The 21020-nt window shown below is 45.6% G+C and overlaps 1 protein-coding gene across 1 annotated transcript; it reads right to left on the minus strand.

Annotated features, from left to right (window-relative positions):
- Positions 1-596: 596 nt before the first annotated feature.
- Positions 597-19907, minus strand: MMP20 (matrix metallopeptidase 20). The gene is made up of 10 exons (XM_083436599.1): positions 19771-19907; positions 18478-18722; positions 14887-15035; positions 13225-13350; positions 12545-12706; positions 10336-10486; positions 8471-8607; positions 6506-6662; positions 4327-4430; positions 597-1976 (listed from the first exon to the last, which is right to left on the minus strand). Exons 1-10 carry the CDS (start codon positions 19894-19896, stop codon positions 1876-1878), a joined length of 1458 nt encoding a protein of 485 aa, XP_083292725.1. The 5' UTR covers positions 19897-19907; the 3' UTR covers positions 597-1875.
- Between the last annotated feature and the right edge of the window lie 1113 nt (positions 19908-21020).

Raw genomic sequence — 21020 nt, forward strand, 5'->3', positions numbered from 1 at the left:
ACTCACCTCACAGAGTGTTTGTTGTGGGGGAGGAAGGGAAGGGAGATGGTTAGCCACATTGAGACTCCTTCGGGTAGTGATAAAGCGGGATATCAAATCCAAATTCTTCTTCTTCTTCTTCTTCTTCTTCTTCTTCTTCTTCTTCTTCTTCTTCTTCTTCTGGAATGAATACTCACCTGTGATCTGAAACTAGAGTGGGGTGAAAATGGCCACCACAGACATGTTGCCCCATTTGCAAGCAGTGAATGTGGGTCATGTGCTGATTTTCTTTTTGCAAGAGAAAGTGGGGAGATTATTTTCCCGAGATGACGTATGGGGTGGCAGCAGGCTTTCATTTTTGTTACTTCTGCTGCAAGCAGCAGCTGTGACTTGGGATGGGTGAATCTGACCATTTCTCATTCCCCCCCCCCCCAATCCTAAACCCAGTTCTCCATATTTTTTTTTCATCAGTTTTATGCAAATTTCTTTTATCATGAAAACTCCCCAGTATTTTAATGCATTTTTTCTATGCAATTTTGCCTAATATGTATACACATTTCCCCAATATAATACATTTCTACATGTTGTTTTCATCAATAATTATTTATTAATTATTAAATTTGCATACCACCCTTCATCTGAAGATCACAGGCCGGTTCACAACATAAAAATCCAAGGATTAGGCAAGTCGTTAATCTATACTTTCCCTCGTGAATTGTTTAGCATCCATTCCTCTGGGTAACAATTTGGTTTGCTCTCCCATCTCGTTTGCACTAGACAATTTTCTTCCTCATTTTGAAGACAAATAAAAAGCCCCCTCACTGCATTCCAAAATTTTGAGGGACATTCCAGCCTTACATATGCATTTGATTGCACACCTTTGTATTATTGTATACATTTCTTGGGAGGAGAAGGGCAATGTTCCAAGGATGGCTTTTGTTACCGGTTTGTGTATTGTTTCAGAAAGCATGGCTTAGGCAAATCTGTCTTTAAATATTAACTGAGGTGCCATCGGCACTATGCATTTAAAGTATTATCGTGCAGCTTCAAACAACCACAGCTTCCCTGCAGACTGTGGTGTGTGAAAGTTGTTTGGAGTTCCCCTCACAGAGCAAAAAAATCCAAGAAGGGGCATTTTACAACCATTCTGAGAAGTGTATGGGGAAAGGGACCTTCTAACAGCTCTCAGCACCCATGCAGTTCCCAGGATTCTTTGGGGGGAAGCCATGATGGTTTAAAGTGGCATGAAAATGCTTTAAATGTATGGTGTAGGTGGGGCCTGAAAGGAACGTCTCTCCCATCCTTAATAATAATAATAATAATAATTTTTATTTATTTATATCCTGTCCTCCCCAGCCAAAGCCGGGCTCAGAGCGGCTAACAACAGTGATCCTTGACTGAAACACACAACCAGTTGCCATCATTTGCACTTCAACACATCATCACACGCTTTCAGTGATGCTGTGTGGTGCTTAGTGTGGTTCCAGGGGCATTATGGGATGGAAATGGCACCCCCTCAGTGCTGGCGATCATCCCCTATCCCTATCCCCTGGCATAATGCGACCGTTGTTCTGAGGAAACATTGTTGGGGTAGAAGTGTCAGCGGAGCATTGAGGTCCATCTTTGCTTTCTATCCCTGAAGATACCAGACTTTTAAAAGATGAGTACATGGAATTTTTTCCCTAGGGATTTCCCCAAGCTATCTTGAAATGCTAGTGTGTCATTTATTTCGATGCGTTCCCCCTCTTCTTTTTTTTCTGGGCTTGAGCAATAACGGCACATCCTTTTGCCATTGTGCTTCTGGAATCAAATCCACAGAATGTGATTTTGGCTGACAGGTTCCAAAGTTTCCAGTTATCTTCTAGCTCACTGTGATAATCCACTTCCCACTTCAGTTCAGCAGCCCACCCAGGAGCTGGATTTCACAATATTAACCACATCTTCCTTTTCCTTGTCGTATTTATAGGCTTTGGGGCCTGAGAAGAAGTAAATGTGACCTAAAAAGGAAAGGAAACAAAAGTAGGAACTACTAATCAGGGGGCTTAATTTTCGAGGAACCAAACAATACTATAGACTTCTTGGTACAGTTGTGAAATACGACCTCTGTATCCCCATTCACAAAGTTCCTTCTTTTCTTTGTTTAATCAGCTGATGTACCCGTTTTCCATAAAAAAATAACCAAGCAGTGAACAATAACAAAAAAGGAGAGGCAATGATAAAATCGACCTTTAAAAGAAAATTATGTAAGAACATCCATCAAGGTAACACAACAGCAGCAAGGAAATGTTCGTGCCAAAAGTGTGTCACAAGCTATGCAAAACTGTAGATGTGCAGCTTGACAAGCCTCCAAGAGGATGGGGGTTCCACAGCTTTTCGGGGCCACCACTGAAAAGACCGGATTTCAGATGCTCTCCAGAGAACTTTACACGGGTTCCCTGAGGAAAGCCGCTTGAGATGACATCAATTCTGAAGGCTTTGGTGGGAGATTGTGCGCCCTAAACTGGCCTCAGTAGCACTTCTGCATTGCATACACAGCACTTAATAACTTACCGTATTTTTCGCTCTATAAGACGCACCAGACCACAAGACGCACCTAGCTTTTGGAGGAGGAAAACAAGAAAAAAAATATTCTGAATCTCAGGAGCCAGAACAGCAAGAGGGATCGCTGCACAGTGAAAGCAGCAATCCGTCTTGCTGTTCTGGCTTCTGGGATAGCTGCGCAGCCTGCATTCGCTCCATAGGATGCACACACATTTCCCCTTACTTTTTAGAAGGGAAAAAGTGAGTCTTATAGAGCAAAAAATATGGTATTTCAAATCTGAATTCTTTTTGCCTTTGAGGGAAGCAGCTCTTCAGCATTTTAGGCTTAGGCATTATTGATCTTAAAGTTGCATGAGTGATTGCATTTTTATTCTACGGGATAGAGTACCAAATCCCCTATATGATATGCATCTAGGGACAGGCAACCCCTGATTTGCACAAGGATTGCATTCAGGGTCATCGCATGCATCGGCAGAATACGCAAAAGCCTGCCCCACTCTCTTCTGGATCTGAAAATGGCCCACACGTGCACATTTGTGTGTTCTTTGAACACATGCAAAATTGGGGTGTTATATATTTTTCACTGAAAATTTCCAATTCACCATTCAAATGCATTGATTCCTCCCCTCCCCCAAACCCCCTCTGCCTTATTGAGCAGTAAAGGAAAGATTGTGTCTCCAGTGGGCTTGTATTACTGCACTTTACTGTGTTCAGTTCTGCTCTGCTTTACTTTGCAAATGCTTGCAAAATCTGTCCTCTGTGGCCTGATTTAAATATGAGGTAAAAGCACTTTGTTGTATAAGAGTTTGGCGCAAATGTACTTATCCCTTGCAAACATTTATATAGGCAGAAGAAGGTCCAGGATCACAGATCATGGGTGTATTGATCCTGCACCCACACCAAATGGGTAAGGTAAAGGTAAAGGTACCCCTGCCCGTACGGGCCAGTCTTGACAGACTCTAGGGTTGTGCACCCATCTCACTCAAGAGGCCGGGGACCAGCGCTGTCCGGAGACACTTCCGGGTCATGTGGCCAGCGTGACATCGCTGCTCTGGCGAGCCAGAGCCACACACGGAACGATGTTTACCTTCCCGCTAATAAGCGGTCCCTATTTATCTACTTGCCCCCGGGAGTGCTTTCGAACTGCTAGGTTGGCAGGCACTGGGACCGAGCAACGGGAGCGCACCCCGCCGTGGGGATTCGAACCGCCGACCTTTCGATCGGCAAGCCCTAGGCGCTGAGGCTTTTACCCACAGCGCCACCCGCATTTGCCACACCAAATGGGTAGGTGTATTGAAATTATATAAACCATATGGAATTATTACACGGCCAAACCTTGCCCCCCAATGTCACATTTTCATTGGGCCTGAGAAGGAATTGTAGGGGAAGTAAGATGGACGAGTCAGTGATGCATTAGTAGGCTAAGGGTGTCTTGGTTCTTAGCCTAAAAGATAGTTCAGCCAACTATGTGATGGGTGGGCTGTGGCCTCTGGGACACCAAGGCCATGTATCTGACACTCCTAGGAGCAGTTGGCATGCCTCCCTGCCACCTACTGGGATGGTACCTCTGTCCTACCCCACTGCATCCTGGTAAATGGCAGTGATGCCTTTGCCAGGAAGTCCTGCTTTTGTCTAAGATGGGGCAGCCAATGTTTGCTTTGCTGTCCCTTTGCTGTTGGACTCCAGTTCCCATCAGCCCAAGCCACCTTGGCCATTGCCCAGGCATAATGTAAGCTGTCGCCCAGTCTGCAGTGCAACATTAGCTACCCTGTATTGATGATGCATCATGATGGAGCAACTACTTACCATTTACTTCTACCGCTGCGTCAATCCTGCCACTGATTCCCGAGAACTCGTCCTCGATGCTCTTTGGGAAATCCTTTTCCATTTTTCTTTTGGCTTCGTCATAGCTTTTGAGAGAAAGCAATGCCATAAAAGGAGAATTTCAAACCTATTGCTCTTGTCTATCAAGATATAAATAGGTTTCAACCCACGCTATAGAAGGTTTATTTTTATACCATATGCAAGACGTTCTTGGAAAAGCAGTTTCGCTGTAATGATTGCAACGGGACAGCAAGCTTTGAGTCAAAAGTGCTTTTGATTGTGTGAAAGAATTGCCTAGCCACCTCTCATCTACTTTGCTGTTTAGTTGTGACTTGAGGCTTATCATTGCCTGATCACTTAGTTTGTCAGAATAAACTAAGGTCCATCTTAGCACACAGTTAATATTCTTTATAGAGTGTGGAATAAATCTAGTAAACAAACAAACAAGCCTAAGCCTGCCATTCTGTTTTTAACAGCAGTGGGTCTTCATAAACAGAACATGGAGGTAGTGATACCTACCTTCTGTTGCCTGGTATATACAGAGCTATACTGTGTCTGTATATGGACGTTCCATTAGGTACTGTGACTAACACTTGCTGACAGAAGCATCTGTGTCAATGGGCATCACTGTGTCTTGTGGTAGAGAACTGTGCGTTATGCAAAAAAGTACTTCTCTTTGTTCTAGGCAAGGGGTAGATTTCTCACATTCCATCTTGTTAGTCTTCAGCAGATCAGTGGTAACCCACCTTTGATTCCACCTGCCCTTGGATTTTTTTTGGGAAAATGTCTACGGTCAATCTGGAATTGGTGCATGTATAGTTCTTCCACTAGTCTCTCCCCCCCCCCCTCTCCTGTGCATATTAAAAAGTGTGCTTTGTGAATTTTACCTAATCAAAGGTTTAATAGCTTTTCTCCAAGTAACATTTTTTAACAGATCAGTTTCATTTGTTGAGACATTAGGAAGAAGAAGGGGAGATGGGGTCAGGGTCGGGTGGCAATGCTTCTATTATACTTAATATTTGTGGGGTTTTGTGTCAGCGTCACTTGTGCAGGTTCTGTACTATTCACTTGTGTTCCTTTGGTGGTGAAAGAGGTTGGGGTTGGCCCAGGGTGTGGTTGTTTGTTTGTGACTGGCTGTGGTGATCTTTGTTTTCATGTTTGAGTGGGGTGGGTGGGGGTGTTTTGGATCAGGTTAGCCATATGCTGTTGGTGGATTTTTGTCATTGTCTTGTTGGCAGTGGCGTAGCGTGGGGGGTGCAGGGGGGGCTGGCCGCACCGGGCGCAACATCTGGGGGTTAGGGTTAGGGGGCGCAAATCCACGGGTTAGGGGGCGCAAATTACTTGCCTTGCCCCGGGTGCTGACAACCCACGCTACGCCACTGCTTGTTGGGCTGTGTATGTGATAAAGGGGAGCCATACTGGGGTGAAGGTGTCTTCTTCTATTTGTCCCCGTGTCAGTTTCAGTTTATTGGTTAATTTTTCTCATACTATGTTTCTCATACTATTTGGTACTAAAGGTTTAATAGTTAAATGGAAGCCCCAATCCTTGCAAATTATCCACTGAGAAGTGTGGATTGGGGACGACAACAGGTTGCCTGGATAATGTAATAAGTAATGCTAGAAAAAGGGAAGCCATAGTTCCATCCTGATCAAGGTATGGAAATCTGTATCTGACATTTCCACTCAGAACTAAGCCACGCTCAGTTCAGTGGGGGCTTGTTCCTAGATGAATATAAGATTGCAATCTGAATGTCTGTTCAGCTGCAGCGAAAAACACTCACACACAATTTAAGATGACTAGCATAGCTGTAAACTTGTTAAAAATACAGCCCCAGGGCAGGGAATGGGCATGCAAAAGATAAACTTCCCGAGCATTTCTCCCTCTTGCTCTCTTTTTTGAAAAAAGGATGCTTACAATTGCATTCTCCTACATGCAATAGACCTGTTTTGCAGAGGGGCAGCTGAAAAGAACCCACCAGAGCTTACACTTAATTGGTTCTGAACCAATCACCTTAACTAGGTGAGTCCAAGTTCAAATATTATGAGAAAGGAAAGCATGTCCTCTCCCCCCCCTCTTCTTTTCAGCACCAAGGGATGATGTCTGGTTTCACAAGTGATTCCCCCCCCAAATGTTTGTATTAAGAGGCAATAATAAAGGAACCTGTAATAGTCATCTCCTACAAAGAAGAGCGTCTTCTTTTCATCCCTCAGGTAGACAGCTGCATCTATTTGTAGCACATTCCTAGGAAATCCAAAGTCTGCGATGGCTCGTGGAGAGCCCTGCATTTGGAACCCGCGAGTTGTCCAGTAATGGGGGCCTGACAAACAGGAATCAACAACAGCAAGAACAACAACAACACAACAACGGTATATTTGCTTCGAGGACACTTGTAGCTTGAATCTCCCAACATCTAACCTTTGATTTATTTACTTCTGTACAGTGCTTATAGACCACATAACCACAAAAATTTCAAAGCAGTGTATGGTAGAATACAAAAACCAGCAATGTCAGCAATATTATAAAAACAACAACAAATAATAATAATAATAATAATAATAATAATAATAATAGTAAGTTCACAGGTCTTTGCTGATTTGTGGAGCCTGCAAACCCCCTTCTGGCTAACATATGATGTCAGGTAGTTGTGGTTTGGCTGAACTGGCCTTGTGGGGAGTCCTGAAAGACCGAATTAGGCCCCATTATGTGGTTCCCCATAGGTGAATTAGAACAACAGGACAACTAGTATATGATTGAAATGTGGCTAGGTTGCTAACCCAGGAATGCTTGGGAATTATAATTTTTTTTTATTAAGGGCTTTAATATGTGTTGAAAGACCCAAACTGCTGACACATGTCTGATGTCAATGCGAAGAGTATTCTACAAAGTGAGTTTGGATTTGTGTCTAATTCCATCAACACTCACTGGAACAAAAAACCTGTAACTGACTGTGATCAGTTAATTATAAGTACCACTGCAATTGAGCTAGTGTGGTGTAGTGGTTAAGAGTTGTAGTCTCGTAATCTGGGGAACCAGGTTCGATTCCCTGCTCCTCCACATGCAGCTGCTGGGTGACCTTGGGCCAGTCACACTTCTTGAAGTCTCTCAGCCCCACTCACCTCACAGAGTGTTTGTTGTGGGGGAGGAAGGGAAAGGAGAATGTTAGCCGCTTTGAGACTCCTTCGGGTAGTGATAAAGCGGGATATCAAATCCAAACTCTTTTTCTTCACTGGAAGTGGAGAAAATCAACCACAACCAATTGAAACCCATTAAATTTGCTTGGGGAAGAGCACTGCTGAAAGCTTCCTTCTTTTCCCATTGCTGACCACATTCTGAGGAGGCTTGGGTAAATCAAAATGGCGTCCTGAGGTGGTGACCTCCATTATTTTTCCAGAGCCCTCTTCTCAGAATGGTGTTATGTCAAGGTTATCCATCATAGTGCCCCCTTCCAGATGTTGTGGGGCTCAAGTTCCCGGCAGCCCCAACTAGCATGGCCAGTGTTCATGGAGGATAGAAGTTGCAGTCCAACAACATCTGTACGGCATCCTGTTGGCTACTCTCTGCGGCACCATGCAGCCTGCTAAGCTGAATGCTGCTCCCAGCTAGGCATGGCAATTTCTGAGTGGCTTAATCAATCGACAATAATGATATTTCTCACAATGCTGTTTTCAGGATGAATAAGAACCTTAGTAAGCGCTGTGGGTTAAACCACAGAGCCTAGGACTTGCCGATCAGAAGGTCGGTGGTTCAAATCCCTGTGGCGGGTGAGCTCCCATTGCTCGGTCCCTGCTCCTGCCAACCTAGCAGTTCAAAAGCACATCAAAGTGCAAGTAGATAAATAGGTACTGCTCCAGCGGGAAGGTAAACGGCGTTTCCGTGCGCTGCTCTGGTTCGCCAGAAGCGGCTTAGTCATGCTGGCCACATGACCCGGAAGCTGTATGCCGGCTCCCTCGGCCAATAAAGCGAGATGAGCACCACAACGCCAGAATCGGTCACGACTGGACTTAATGGTCAGGGGTCCCTTTACCTTTACCTTTAAGTGTTGTCAATATGGAAATGATGCACAATCATCCTTGGTATACTTAATATTCTTGATCCAAAGTGCAACAGCTTTCAAGAGTCACTCACCCTTGAAAAAATAAGCAACTCCTCTGTCAGCTACTTCGTAGGCAGCGTCCACGTTCGACATGAGCTGAGGGAAAGAGCTTGTGATGGAAAGTGGCTGTACGCTTGACGTCAGCTGAGCCTGCCTTCTCCAGAAGAGCCTGTTCAGGGGGAGAAGAAGGAAGAAAAAACAAACTGAACAGAAAATGTTTGCATCTCAAGATGTTTTTAAGTGTCAGAATTCACTGGCTTGTCAACCAGAACGAGAAGTGCGGCTACCAGCATGGATAATGCTTTTGCTTTCAGGCTGTTTGCCAGATAAATCAAATGGGCAAGACCAGATTATGTCCTACTCATAGAATCATAAAGTTGGAAGAGACCCCAAGGGCCCAACCGCCTGCAATGCAGGAATCTCAACTAGATCATACCTGAGAGATGGCCACCCAACCTCTGCTAAAAACCTCAAATGAAGGAGAATCCACCATCTTTAAAGGAAGTCTGTTCCACTGTTGAACAGTTTTTACTTCCAGAAAGTTCTTCCTGATGTATAGTCAGAATCTCCTTTATTGTAACCAGTATCTTAAGGAGCAGGAGAAAGCAAGCTTGCTCCTTCCTCCATGTGACAGCCCTTTAGATATTTGAAGATGGCTACCATATCTCCTCTCAGTCTCCTCTTGTTGATTTTTAAGCGAGAGACCTGAGGTGAGTAGATAGCTATTTTTCGCTGTTAGAAACTGAAACATTTCATCCCTCCCTACTCCTAGGCTTGAGCTAACAAATGTGGGAGAAGAGACTAGTCATTTTGACAACAGAAAGCAGATAAAGGGAATGCTAACATGAGACGCACTCTTCAAAACCAAGAGCTGTATATGAAGCAATGTAGTTTCAACAACAAGCCCGCTCACCCCTTTTGCATATGGTGGCATTGTGGGATGGAGGAGGCTTCACTGGGGCCCCAACATGGGAATTCAAACTGCTGTGCCTTTCCTGATAGGTGGAGGGGGCATGAACCCTCTCCGTCTATCAGGAACCAAATCCTAGCCTGCCCCCTGCTTTGACAAATGGGGCTGCAGGCTGGGCCTTGGGCTGTGCCGGGGGTGCTGCAGATGGAGCCGACGGTGGGCTTCCCTCGGATACACCCCTTGTTCATTTAAGCAGCCAGCACCTGGGGCTCAACCTCTTTGTTCCTGCCACCAACCTACCCTCAGTTTAAGCCGATAGTCAATGACTTTGCTGTGGCTACGGTGGTTGCCGTCCTTCAAGGGGCTGGGTAGGAATTTGCCCACAGGGCAAATTGTCACTGACCTGGTGGTTTTGCCTACTTCATAGCAATCATCACAACTGGTTGGGCATTGGGGCAATCCTTTGTTTTGGATGGAGGGGAGGTTGTAGTCTCCGCCTGCCCCTCCAAATGCTGGGCTATCCCATTAAAGGGATCCAGAGGGAGTGCCTATGCCCACGTGCCCAGGGGGGCCAGGGCTGAAGGCACTCCCCCAGACGGCGGTCCCTGTGTGGGTCACCCTATTAGATGTAAGTCTTAGGATTGGCCACGCGTCACGCAGGTGGGCCGGAAGTATTTAGATTGCCCCATGCCCCAGCCAAACCTCTTTCATCTGTATTCAATAAAGTTGTGACCTGTTTTGACCCCAAACCCAGTCTTATTGGTCTCTTATTATACAGGTTGGAGTATGGGAAGTCTGATGCCTGGTCGTGCAACCAAGGGATTATTTCATTTTTCTTTGCAAAGGAGGGACTTTGAACTCAATTGCCATATTTGGATAGCAGAGTTGGGAGCTTCCTTAGAAAAGCAACAACCCCAAAAAGGCTTGGAAAACACAAGCACTGATATAGCCTTGCCTCTTGCAGGTTAGATCAATCGGGAATCTCACCTGTCCTTGAAGAAAAGAAGTTCTTTCCCTAGCATCGTAACAGCATCAAACGAAAACGTGGCGTCACAGTGGTCTGGATCGGCCGGAGTTGGTGGTTTGGGAAGAGGCGGATGCGGCACTTGTGGTACTTTGGATCCAGATAGCCGTGACCCTAGAATACGACACACAAACCAAGTTAAAACTTCACTTAGTACGTATATTGACTTACCTGTGGCCATGTATCCTGAGTAAGTCCCATTTTACCCCATTCAGTATATTGGGTTGCATTCAATTAAAGTTCGCTCAGAGTAGACCCAATGCAATTGATGAACCTAGGTGAGTCATGTCCATTCATTTCAATGGGTGTACCCTAAATAAAACGTAACTGAATACAACCCATTGATTCTACCCTCCACCTCATTTTTATATCTTCTGCAGTATGTTTAACATAGGCCTGTGCCAACTATTCTCCGGTGTTGCTTTTTGGGGGTACAAAAGAGCAGTTTTGTTTTGCACATAAAATTTTGTTTGGCAATTTTTATTGGCACAGACCCAAGGATTCCTCTTTAATCAATTTCAACATCTTTTGTCATGTTAAGGCCTCTATCCCTGACCTGGAAAGGAAGCTTAGCCTGTATTTTTTTTTTACTTGCCTTGAATCTTCCCTTCAGTACTCCAGTATTATCTAAATTCTACCATTTTACTAGTTTCTGACATTCACTAACTCCGTATCTGTAACAATACAAAAAACTGGAACTTCTGGTGGATCGTGATATTTGAATAGTCAGGCTGTGAATTTTATGAAACACTGTATTGAAGAGGGCTGGTTCACACATGCTGACCATAACATCAAATTATAACTTGTTTGTAAAAATAGGTCATCCCAGATTAACCCAACACTTGTCTTAAAGTGGAGATAATTCCGTACATTTAGCTGAAAACTATTACGAGTTGTGCAATTAAGTGCTGGAAGTGTATTCATTGTACGTCTTCCTATGAGGCCCATTGAATATGGTTCTGTTGGTAGAAAATATTCAATAAATCCCAGCCGACAAGGACTAGTTGCATGATGGAAATGAATACAGGAAGAAGGCACCTAAGGGTTGTAAATAATTACGGGAAGACTTGTAATTCACGAGGTTGGCCGCTGCTGCTGTGCTGTCCTCCTGGTTCTGATGCCAAGGGCTGAGGCTGGTGGGAATTTATACCTGAGGAGTGGACCCAAGAGAAGCCTGTTGGCTTGGCTGGGCCTGCCCCTAGGGTGGAGCCAGCCTACCAGCCTGCCTGCAATTGGCCCATTTGTGGGCAGGCTACAGTCTGGCTTCCTGGCTGGTGTGAGGTCCCTCTAGGGCAGGCATGGCCAAACTTGGCCCTCCAGATGTTTTGGGACTACAGTTCCCATCATCCCTGACAAGTGGTCCTGTTAGCTAGGGACGGTGGGAGTTGTAGTCCCAAAACATCTGGAGGGCCAAGTTTGGCCATGCCTGCCATGGCTCACTTATTCAGCATTCACCACTGCTCTGCTCCATCTTAGTCCTGACAAATGGCAGCACTGCCATGGCTAAGAGGTTTTCGCTGCCCCGTCTCACTCTCGGTGGCTGGATTTTTAAGCAAAGGTTGGATTTTCGCCTCAGTGCTGCTGCTTTTGTAACTGACATATGATTTTATTCTCTGTTGTTTTTAAAACAAAATAAAAAAATTCCTTCCAACCCCCTGCTTGGCAGGGGGTTGGACTCGATGGCCCTTGTGGTCTATTCCAACTCTATGATTCTATGAGCACCTTAGAGACCAACTAAGTTTGTTATTGGTATGAGCTTTCGTGTGCATGCAGACTACTTCAGGTACACTGAAACAGAAGTCACCAGACCCTTATATACAGTGAGAGGGTGGGAAGGGGTATTACTCAGAAGGGTGGTGGGAATGGGGGATTCACTGATAGGTGTGGTGAACCTGTTGACAACTGTTAACGACTGCAATAGTCTTACAGGAAAAAGCAAGGGGTGAGATGGCTAAAAATAGCTTTATCATGTATAATGAGATAAGAATCCAATGTCTCTAGTCAGACCAGGTCTCTCCGTGGTTTTAAGTTTGATAATAAGTTGCAATTCAGCAACTTATTACCAAATGATTGCTGTTTATACTGTACGCTGCCCTCTAGTTTGATCTGGAGGAAGAATGAACCGGAGGAAGAACTCTTTAAATAAATAAAAGCAAGCATATACGTTATTACCGTAAAGGGCCTGGATCCCTTTCACGTCATCTTTGGGGAGATGGAAGCCATATGGATGTTGGTATCTATATGTTGGATACATCAGAGCTGACGGGTCGGCTGAATGGGCAAGGCCCAAGGCGTGGCCAAATTCATGAGCCGCAACAGTGAAAAGATTAAACCCTACACGAAACAAAACAATATATTTCATATAAGCAATGGTGACTTTCTCTCTGATACATAATAATAATAATAATAATAATAATAATAATAATAATAATTTATTATTTGTACCCCGCCCATATGGCTGGGTTTCCCCAGCCACTCTGGGCGGCTTCCAACAAAAATGAAAAATACACTAAAATGTCACATATTAAAAACTTCCCTGAACAGGGCTGCCTTCAGATGTCTTCTGAATGTCAGGTAGTTTTTTTATCACTTTGACATCTGATGGGAGGGCATTCCACAGGGCGGGCGCCACTACCGAGAAGGCCCTCTGCCTGGTTCCCTGTAACTTGGCCTCTCGCAGTGAGGGAACCACCAGAAGGCCCTCGGAGCTGGACCTCAGTGTCCGGGCAGAACGATGGGGGTGGAGACGCTCCTTCAGATATACTTGTCTGTGAATTCTGCCATACTTGATTAGCTGGGGACAAATTGCTTCTTTTGGGTGCTTTTGGGTCATTGTGTGGCTTTGCGCCTACCATTCATTCCCATCGTCCACTTCTCCGCATTGTCGAAATGAGTGTCTCCGCCCAGTCCTTCCCCAGGTGCGAAAGCGTGGGCTAGAGTCCCCCGCGGGCCGTCAAATGGGTAGGAGTCCCCATGATCTAACACAGAGTACAAGGAACACCATGTGACTTTGCAATCATGGCAGGTGGTGTAATGGTTAGATCAGACAGACATAAGTTGCAAAATGCGTTCCATTGTGGTCTCAGCGGCTCCCACAAACAAGAGCATTTCAATGGAATCTGAAACATATCGCAAAATCCCTTACAAATCTGCCAGTGTCTGGGTAAAAAGACCAAGCTACTATGTGATTGCCTGAAATGGTCATTTTTCATATGCAATACATGCAAGGCTTTGATGCCCCTAATGCAGAGGTTTCCAACCTTTTTGAATCCATGGCTCCCTTGACCAACTACATTCTTTCTGCGGCACCCCTGTGGGGCTCAGGAGCCCAGTTATGTCACCCCTTGCCTGTAGAGCTGGCAGCCTCTTACCCTTTGTTGAACACCCTTTTTTGAACACCCTGTCTTGTGGAGTGTTCCCTCAGCCTCCTCTCCCCTCTCCTTGGGAGTCCTCTGAGCAGCTGCAGCTGCCGCCCCTGGTCTCTGAGCTGCCCTCCCTACCCCAAAGAGAGGTGCCTCCTCACACTGCCCCACAGGGGCCTGGGTCTAGTCTGTCCATTCCCAACAGCAAGGGCTGGCGGACCTGCTGGCTGGACTCCCTCACCTGCTTGCTTGCTTCCTCTGAGGCCACCTCAGCTCCTGGCAACCAGGACCCCCTGGCCAGCCCCAAAGGCATCATTTGCCTGGGGAGCTTGTAGCCAGGGCCGCTGCAACAAGCAGCTGTGCAAGCCTTTGGGAGGCAGAGACGTGAGAGGGCATCAGAGGAGGGAGGGAAGGAAAGAGGGACAGAGGCCAGTGTTGCTTGCTGCATCGTTCAAGGCACCCCAGGGCGCCACAGCACACTGGTTGCACTTCTTTCAAATATTCCCTGTTAAAATCTCAGGTCAACAGCAACAAAATCAAGGTCAGCCGTACAGTATACACCCACATCGTTCCTGTTGTACTTCTCTCTCTCTTTCCCTACTCCCTGCCTCAATTCTCTCCCTAATGTCAAATTTTGGATTGTAAGCTCCTCAGGGCAGGTTCTTCTCCCTTTACTTTAAAAATGCAGCTTACGTTGATCATGCTCTATGGATACGCTGCTGTTGTTGTGACTGCTGCTGCTGTTGCTAAGAACTGAACTCTGGCCCTAACACTGAGTGAAGACTTGGGCGGGGGGGGGGGGGGAGTAGCACCGCTACAGGAATTTAGGAGTTTGTACACATGGAGGAACTTCCATGTCACACAAACAGCACTTCCATATGAGCTCTGTGGCAGCCTTTCTGAAGCACTCTCATGCAGAACTGTGCAATGTGTTTGCCCATGCTTTAAAAAATATTTAGAAATGTTCCCTTTTTTGTTACGGCTGCCCTTTCATCCTCTAGCCGTTTTTCACACATGCCACTTTCCAAGGGACGGTTCCGTGCATCTAAACCAGCATAAATAAATTGCCTTATTATTTTGCCCAGCTTAACCTCTTCACAATAGCACAAAGGTTGAGCAGCTAGTGTCGCAGACTTTAGCGATAACAATTACCTCCGCTTTGGAACGATATCATGATATCCGCTTCTCCTGAGGTGGCCTTTACAAAATTCAGAGGGGCAGCCGCACTCCAGGCTTTCAACCCCATCTCCACGGCTTTGTCAACATCTGCGTGACTCAGGCTTGATGTATATTTTGTTACTCTGAGGAGGGAAATGACACATTTCAGGATGCAGATATGCAACGATGGCAGGAGCGGCCAGAGGGGAAGAGTGATGCAGTAGACTGACCCCCTCTCACCTGTTGCTGTGAACTGGGATTGCGAGCAAGGTGAGACTGGGTGGCAGTGGCGATGGGGTTGTTCATAGCCAACCTGTGCTCCTGCCAATATGCCTGAACCATCCTGGCCTCACCACAGCCCTACCTCACCCCTTCCTGGTTTGCCAGCAGCGATGTGGCTGCTGGCAGCCTAGGTCCACAGTGGACTTCCTACTGCCCCCTAGCTGCTCCTGAATGATGGGAATGATAAAGCCAGGTTATCAAGATACAGGGAAATCCAACACATACAGTAAAGAAAGAGTAATAATCTGAACTAGGAATGGAGGAACCTGCAATTTAAGTTTCTAATTTCGCTCACATTTCTGCACTAGTTTGCATTTTTTTTAAAAAAAAATCTCATGAAAATTCACCAGGATTTTATGCAATTTTGCCTAATATACACATTTTCTCCTAAAGTAATTCATTTTTGCATGTTGCACTTAAATTCACACTTTCTTTAGATATATGCATAACAAAATTTGGAGAAGTGTGATTTTCGATGGATAGCTGGGTTACGGCTGGTGTATTGTTTTGGGAAGTGTGAATTAGGTACTTTTTAAAATGCAAAATGTGAGCCAAACTAAATTTCCTAGTCTGATAGCAATCTTTGTAAAGGTAAATGAGCACTCCCATAAAACAGCTATAATAAAGGGCACTTTGCATGTAAAATGTTAGCGGACAACAAGGTCTGTGGTGCTTGGGTATATTTTCAATTCATCTCGGTTTAAGAACATTTGTTGAGAATGCAATGCAATCTTTGTTGTGTAACAACTCCATATAGCAATCAGAATGAATGCTCCGTAAAGACTGGACATAGTCTAACTGCTGCAGAAACTTTGTGTGAGAAAATCAGGACAAACGCTTGATAAATACGTTGTCATCCCACCCCCCCATGTACCAGCTGCATTCTACAGAGTGGTCTCCCACCATACAATTTGCCTCCCTAGTACTGCAAGCTGCTTCCAAGGATATTAAGTAGATAATGGAGCTCAAGGAAGGTCTATGCAGGATCCATAATTGAGTTAGCTGATGGTGAGGACACATTGCTTTGCTGTCAAGCATCCTTCAGGTGGGGCCATTGTCATTAATAAGAAAAGGGAGTAACTTTGTGGTCAGCCCTCTGTCTCATTCCAAACATGACTGATGACTCTTTTGCACCGCTGTTGAAAATCCACATTTTCTAAATTTCTGTTTTGTTGATTGCAGCCCCCCATGGTTCCATACCAAGGCTGGTTGTTCACTGTTCTCATATTGCATTGTACTAGGACTACCCACATTTAAGGGACGCGGGTGGCACTGTGGTCAAACCAGTGAGGCTCTTGGGCTTGCCGATCAGATGGTCAGCAACTCAAATCCAAGCTACAGGGTGAGCTCCCGTTGCTCTGTCCCAGCTCCTGCCAACCTAGCAGTTGGAAAGCACACCAGTGCAAGTAGATAAATAGGTACCACTGCGGCAGGAAGGTAAACGGCATTTCCATGTGCTCTGGCACTCATCACAGTGTCCTGTTGCACCAGAAGCAGTTCATCATGCTGGCCACATGACCGGGAAAGCTGCTGTGGACAAACACCGGCTCCCTTGGCCTAAAAAGCAAGATGAGCACTGCACCTCAAAGTTGCCTTTGACTGAACTTATCCGTCCGGGGTCCTTTACCTTTTTACTTTACACATTCTGCCAATTTCTATTCCAGATCAAGTGTCATGTTGATGATTTTTAAAAACCCAACCATGGACCCTTCATAAGCAGCCCATCAGCACTGTTAAAACAGCCTTCTGTCTTGTGTTTCCAGACAAAATAAGGAAAACACACGCACTCTGTTTGCGTCTCTCTCTCCCCATCACCACATATTTTTGAGACATTGTTAGGTTGCTACTACGCTCTGACTTTCATCCCCGCAACTCCCTAACAATGTGTTTCAGCAGTCAGAATTGCTATATCACCCTGCTAGCAGTTCTACATTTGCTCTGAGTACATTCATAGGAGAATAGCACATCATTTTTATTTTTTGGGGTGGGGGAAAGCTGAGTCTTACAACAGCTGCCATCCAGTGAATAAAGGAAAATCCAGCCTGCATTCTTTATTGACCAACACAACTCACAGCACAATCTCGGGCATTCCTACTCAGATGAGAGCCCTATTCAGCGCAAAGGAACTTCCTCTCAGGTAAATACACCCAAAAAAGAGAGGAAAGTGCACCCAGAAAAGAATTGCAGTGGCTGAAAAAGAAGGCGGGAGGGTGTGTGTGAGAGAGGACTGCATGACGTGGTTATGGGCACCAATGAGGAGGCAGGGTCTGAAAGCAGACAAACCCAATGTAATCCAAAAACCGCAATATGCCAAATGCATGAATGTAATTGTTTTAGAAAACCTTTTTTGCACTGCTAGCGGTTAGGCAAAATGTGGGTTTTAGTTACAAGAAAACTGACATGCCACCTGGATAGTTTCATGTAGTTCAAACAGGCAACCCACAAGGCGAATTCTGATAAGATAAGCCCAGAGTCAGTTGCATAATTTTGCCAGTAGAAAATGAATGGTGTACACAGGTGACAAGCATTTAGTGCAGAGATTCGGTTTGCGGCCGACACGTGAGTCAGTGGAGCGTGCCCTGCCCCATCTCGCCCCAGTTTTGCCTTCTTCCAGCTCCCAAAGGAACCATGCATTGGCGATGCCACATAAGTTGGATACGCCAGGAAGAACCCAAAGGTGGAGCTATCCTGCCCTTGGCCCTCCCATTCAACCCTGCCTCTGCAGGAAATAAATCTCCTGTTTTGGCTTCTTGACCACTTGTTGTGGTTGTTTCATTAGCCTTTTGCCTCTTTACCTCTTCCTTATTTGTTTGCCATGTCACCCCCCTCCCTTCTTCCTTTGTTGAAACAAGCCAACCAACAAAAAGAAAAGGCCCTGGGTGCACAGCCTAATGAAATATGCCACACACTACATAATCACCATCGTCTTTCAAAGCCGACCAAGTTGGTGGCCATTGCTACATCTTACGCAGATTGCCAGACAATGAGAAGAAAACTCCTGGGGAGAGGGGACAATCTAAAACATTTCAAGTACAGTCATACCTTGGGTTACAGACGCTTCAGGTTGCGTGTTTTCGGTTTGCGCACTGCGCCGAACCCAGAAGTACTGGAATGGGTTGCTTCTCATGCATGCGCAGAAGCACTAAATCGTGCTTTGCACATGCACAAAGCACCAAATTGTGACTTGCGCATTTGCAGATGCGGCACTGCGGGTTGCGAATGCTGTGGGTTGCGAACGTGCCTCCTGCATGGACCACGTTCACAACCTGAGCGTCCACTGTATGCTTGATGTCAGCCTGTTACCTGTATGTCAATGTGCTCTTTTTCCACTTCGGTTCCCCTGGGAAAAGGCGATAGTTTGCTACGTCAGGGACGCCACACCGAGGCCTCTTCATGACTCCCATGGTGCTGTAGTCCAGTTTCCCTGTGACACGTAAGCCAAAGAATGCCTGCATCTGCTGGACCTTCCTGGTCATGGAATTGCTACCGCTGGTCATTTCTCCAACGTGATGTTCTCCTTTCGGTGTGTAATATTTGTCCAGGTATTCCTGGTAGAGAGAGAGAGAGAAAGGGGTAAGGAAGATACTGTATTTTTCACTCTATAAGACGCACCAGACCACAAGACGCACCTAGTTTTTGGAAGAGGAAAACAAGAAAAAAAATATTCTGAATCCCAGAAGCCAGAACAGCAAGAGGGATCACTGCACAGTGAAAGCAGCAATCCCTCTTGCTGTTCTGGCTTCTGGGATAGCTGCGCAGCCTGCATTCGCTCCATAAGACGCACACACACTTCCCCTTACTTTTTAGGAGGGAAAAAGTGAGTCTTATAGAGCAAAAAATACGGTATTTTATCCCCACCTTTTTTTTTTTGCTTGCTTTGATATCCATACTTATGGAAGGCAGGGCACGGCTGAGATGTTTGGCTCATGACAAGGAAAGTCCGTATTTTGGCTTCTCCGTCTCAGGTTAAAAGGAAAGCAACACCAACTTTGTATTCAACTAACTCAATGCACAAATGAATTGACTTCTGCTTGCATGATGGGACTCCCCACCCACCAGCCATAGTATAACTGTCCTTTGTGAAGAAGGACTGTTGTCTGTCTGTACCAAATCTTTGGCGTTCAATTTCACTGGGTGCCCATGAATTCCATGACATTGGGGGAATGGGGACACCTTTCTCCACCCACGTATAAAAAGTGAGGGGTGATATTCCACTCAGTGTAGTGCAGAAAATAAAAACCCCACCATTCCTAGCATTTCTACTCTGCCCGGAATAGCTCAGCTGGTTAGAGTGTGGTGCTGATCACGGCAAGGCTGCAGGTTCAATCCCTGTATGGGGCAGCTGCATATTCCTGCATTTCAGTAGGTTGGAGAAAATAATCTGCAGGCTCCCTTCCAACTCTACTATGAGATGCTCTCCAGGAGTGTGGTCCATGAGCTGGACCTAACTGCTGCGCCAGATCTAGGCTAATGCAGCGGTTTTCCCTGTGTCCCCGAACATCTCCCACCCTGGCTGCTGCTCTGCAAAGCCTTGCTATGCTAGGAGGGACTTAGCATCACTCCCCAAGCCATTAAGATGTGCAAAGCACCACCAACCTGGGCCAGGTAGAAGTCTTTCCAACCGGCTGTCCTGGGCAGTGCAAAAAGAGCAGGGGCGGCAGCTGAATACGTCAACGAAAGCACGAGAAACCAAAGCGGGCACAGCATCCAACAGAGCTCCATTTCTTCCTAAATGTGCAATGGGTGGCTTGAGAAGAGCAGGTAGAGGGACCCTGCTGCCCCTTTTATAGAGGGAAGCAGCTCTGGGCGCTCAGAGCCAAGGTGACTCATGTCTCAGAAGGTAATTACACAGCTCAGTGTTTTGATGAAGGGGTAACACAATAGCACTTAAACAGGGGGGAAAGCTGGATTCCTCTCGAACTTCTCAAGAGGACCAGCAAGAAAGAAACATTGTATAGTAGCCAGGGAGATGCAGCAGCTGGAGTCAAGAGCAGCGCTTCCACAATGGGGCTTTTCCACCTCTCTGTTCCTGAAACAGCCACTTTGGCCCCTCCCAAACAGCTGCTCCTGAGGGTCTTCCTGAACTACAGGTGTGGTGAACCTCAGGCCCTGGTCTTTTGAACTCTTCCCAGTCATACCTGCTTTCTGTAGGCCACTCCCTCCGTAAATGTTTTCCCCGGAATGTGCCCTGGAACTCTGATATTGATGGATACAAAAACTTATGAAGTACAGTGGTACCTCGGGTTACATACGCTTCAGGTTACAGACTCCACTAACCCAGAAATAGTGCTTCAGGTTAAGAACTTTGCTTCAGAAATTGTGCTCCGGTGGTGCGGCAGCAACAGGAGGCCCCATTAGCTAAAGTGGTGCTTCAGGTTAAGAACAGTTTCAGGTTAAGAACGGACCTCCGGAACAAATTAAGTATTTAACCTGAGGTACAACTGTATGCAGAAACGGCAAAACTTACCGGAAGAAGAAGAAATCAAGATAACAAACTTTTTATAAAAGAATGGAAATGGTTTATTGAATATTTACAGATAAATTACAAAAAGATAAAAACATTGGCAGGATTATCGTAATAACCTGCAGTTTCACAAGAGTATATATTTAAAGTAGATAATTAAATGAATTTGGATATGCAGAAGATATTAAAAAAATAAATTTAAGGAACCGCAGAAAGAGGGGGAAGGAAGCCAAACTTTGAAATCTTAAATTGATTGTAAAACTAATGAAGTATAAAGAAAAACTTTTTAAAAAAGAAACTTTGATGCTGACTTTTTCCTGCCTGCATGGAGGCAAATGAAATTAAATATAGGTGGTTGAAGGTTCAACCTCTAGTATATCCA

This window comes from Podarcis tiliguerta (genome assembly GCF_965153285.1).
Source record: "Podarcis tiliguerta genome assembly, chromosome: 4".
Classification (NCBI taxonomy): domain Eukaryota; kingdom Metazoa; phylum Chordata; class Lepidosauria; order Squamata; family Lacertidae; genus Podarcis; species Podarcis tiliguerta.

Coding starts and splice junctions, on each gene's coding strand:
- MMP20 (XM_083436599.1), bottom strand. CDS start 19,896: ATGGAGCTCTGTTGGATGCTGTGCCCGCTTTGGTTTCTCGTGCTTTCG. Junction 13,351..14,886: donor GATATCGTTCCAAAGCGGAG/GTAATTGTTATC, acceptor ACTCTGTGTTAG/ATCATGGGGACTCCTACCCA. Junction 12,707..13,224: donor GTGGACGATGGGAATGAATG/GTAGGCGCAAAG, acceptor TGTTTCGTGTAG/GGTTTAATCTTTTCACTGTT.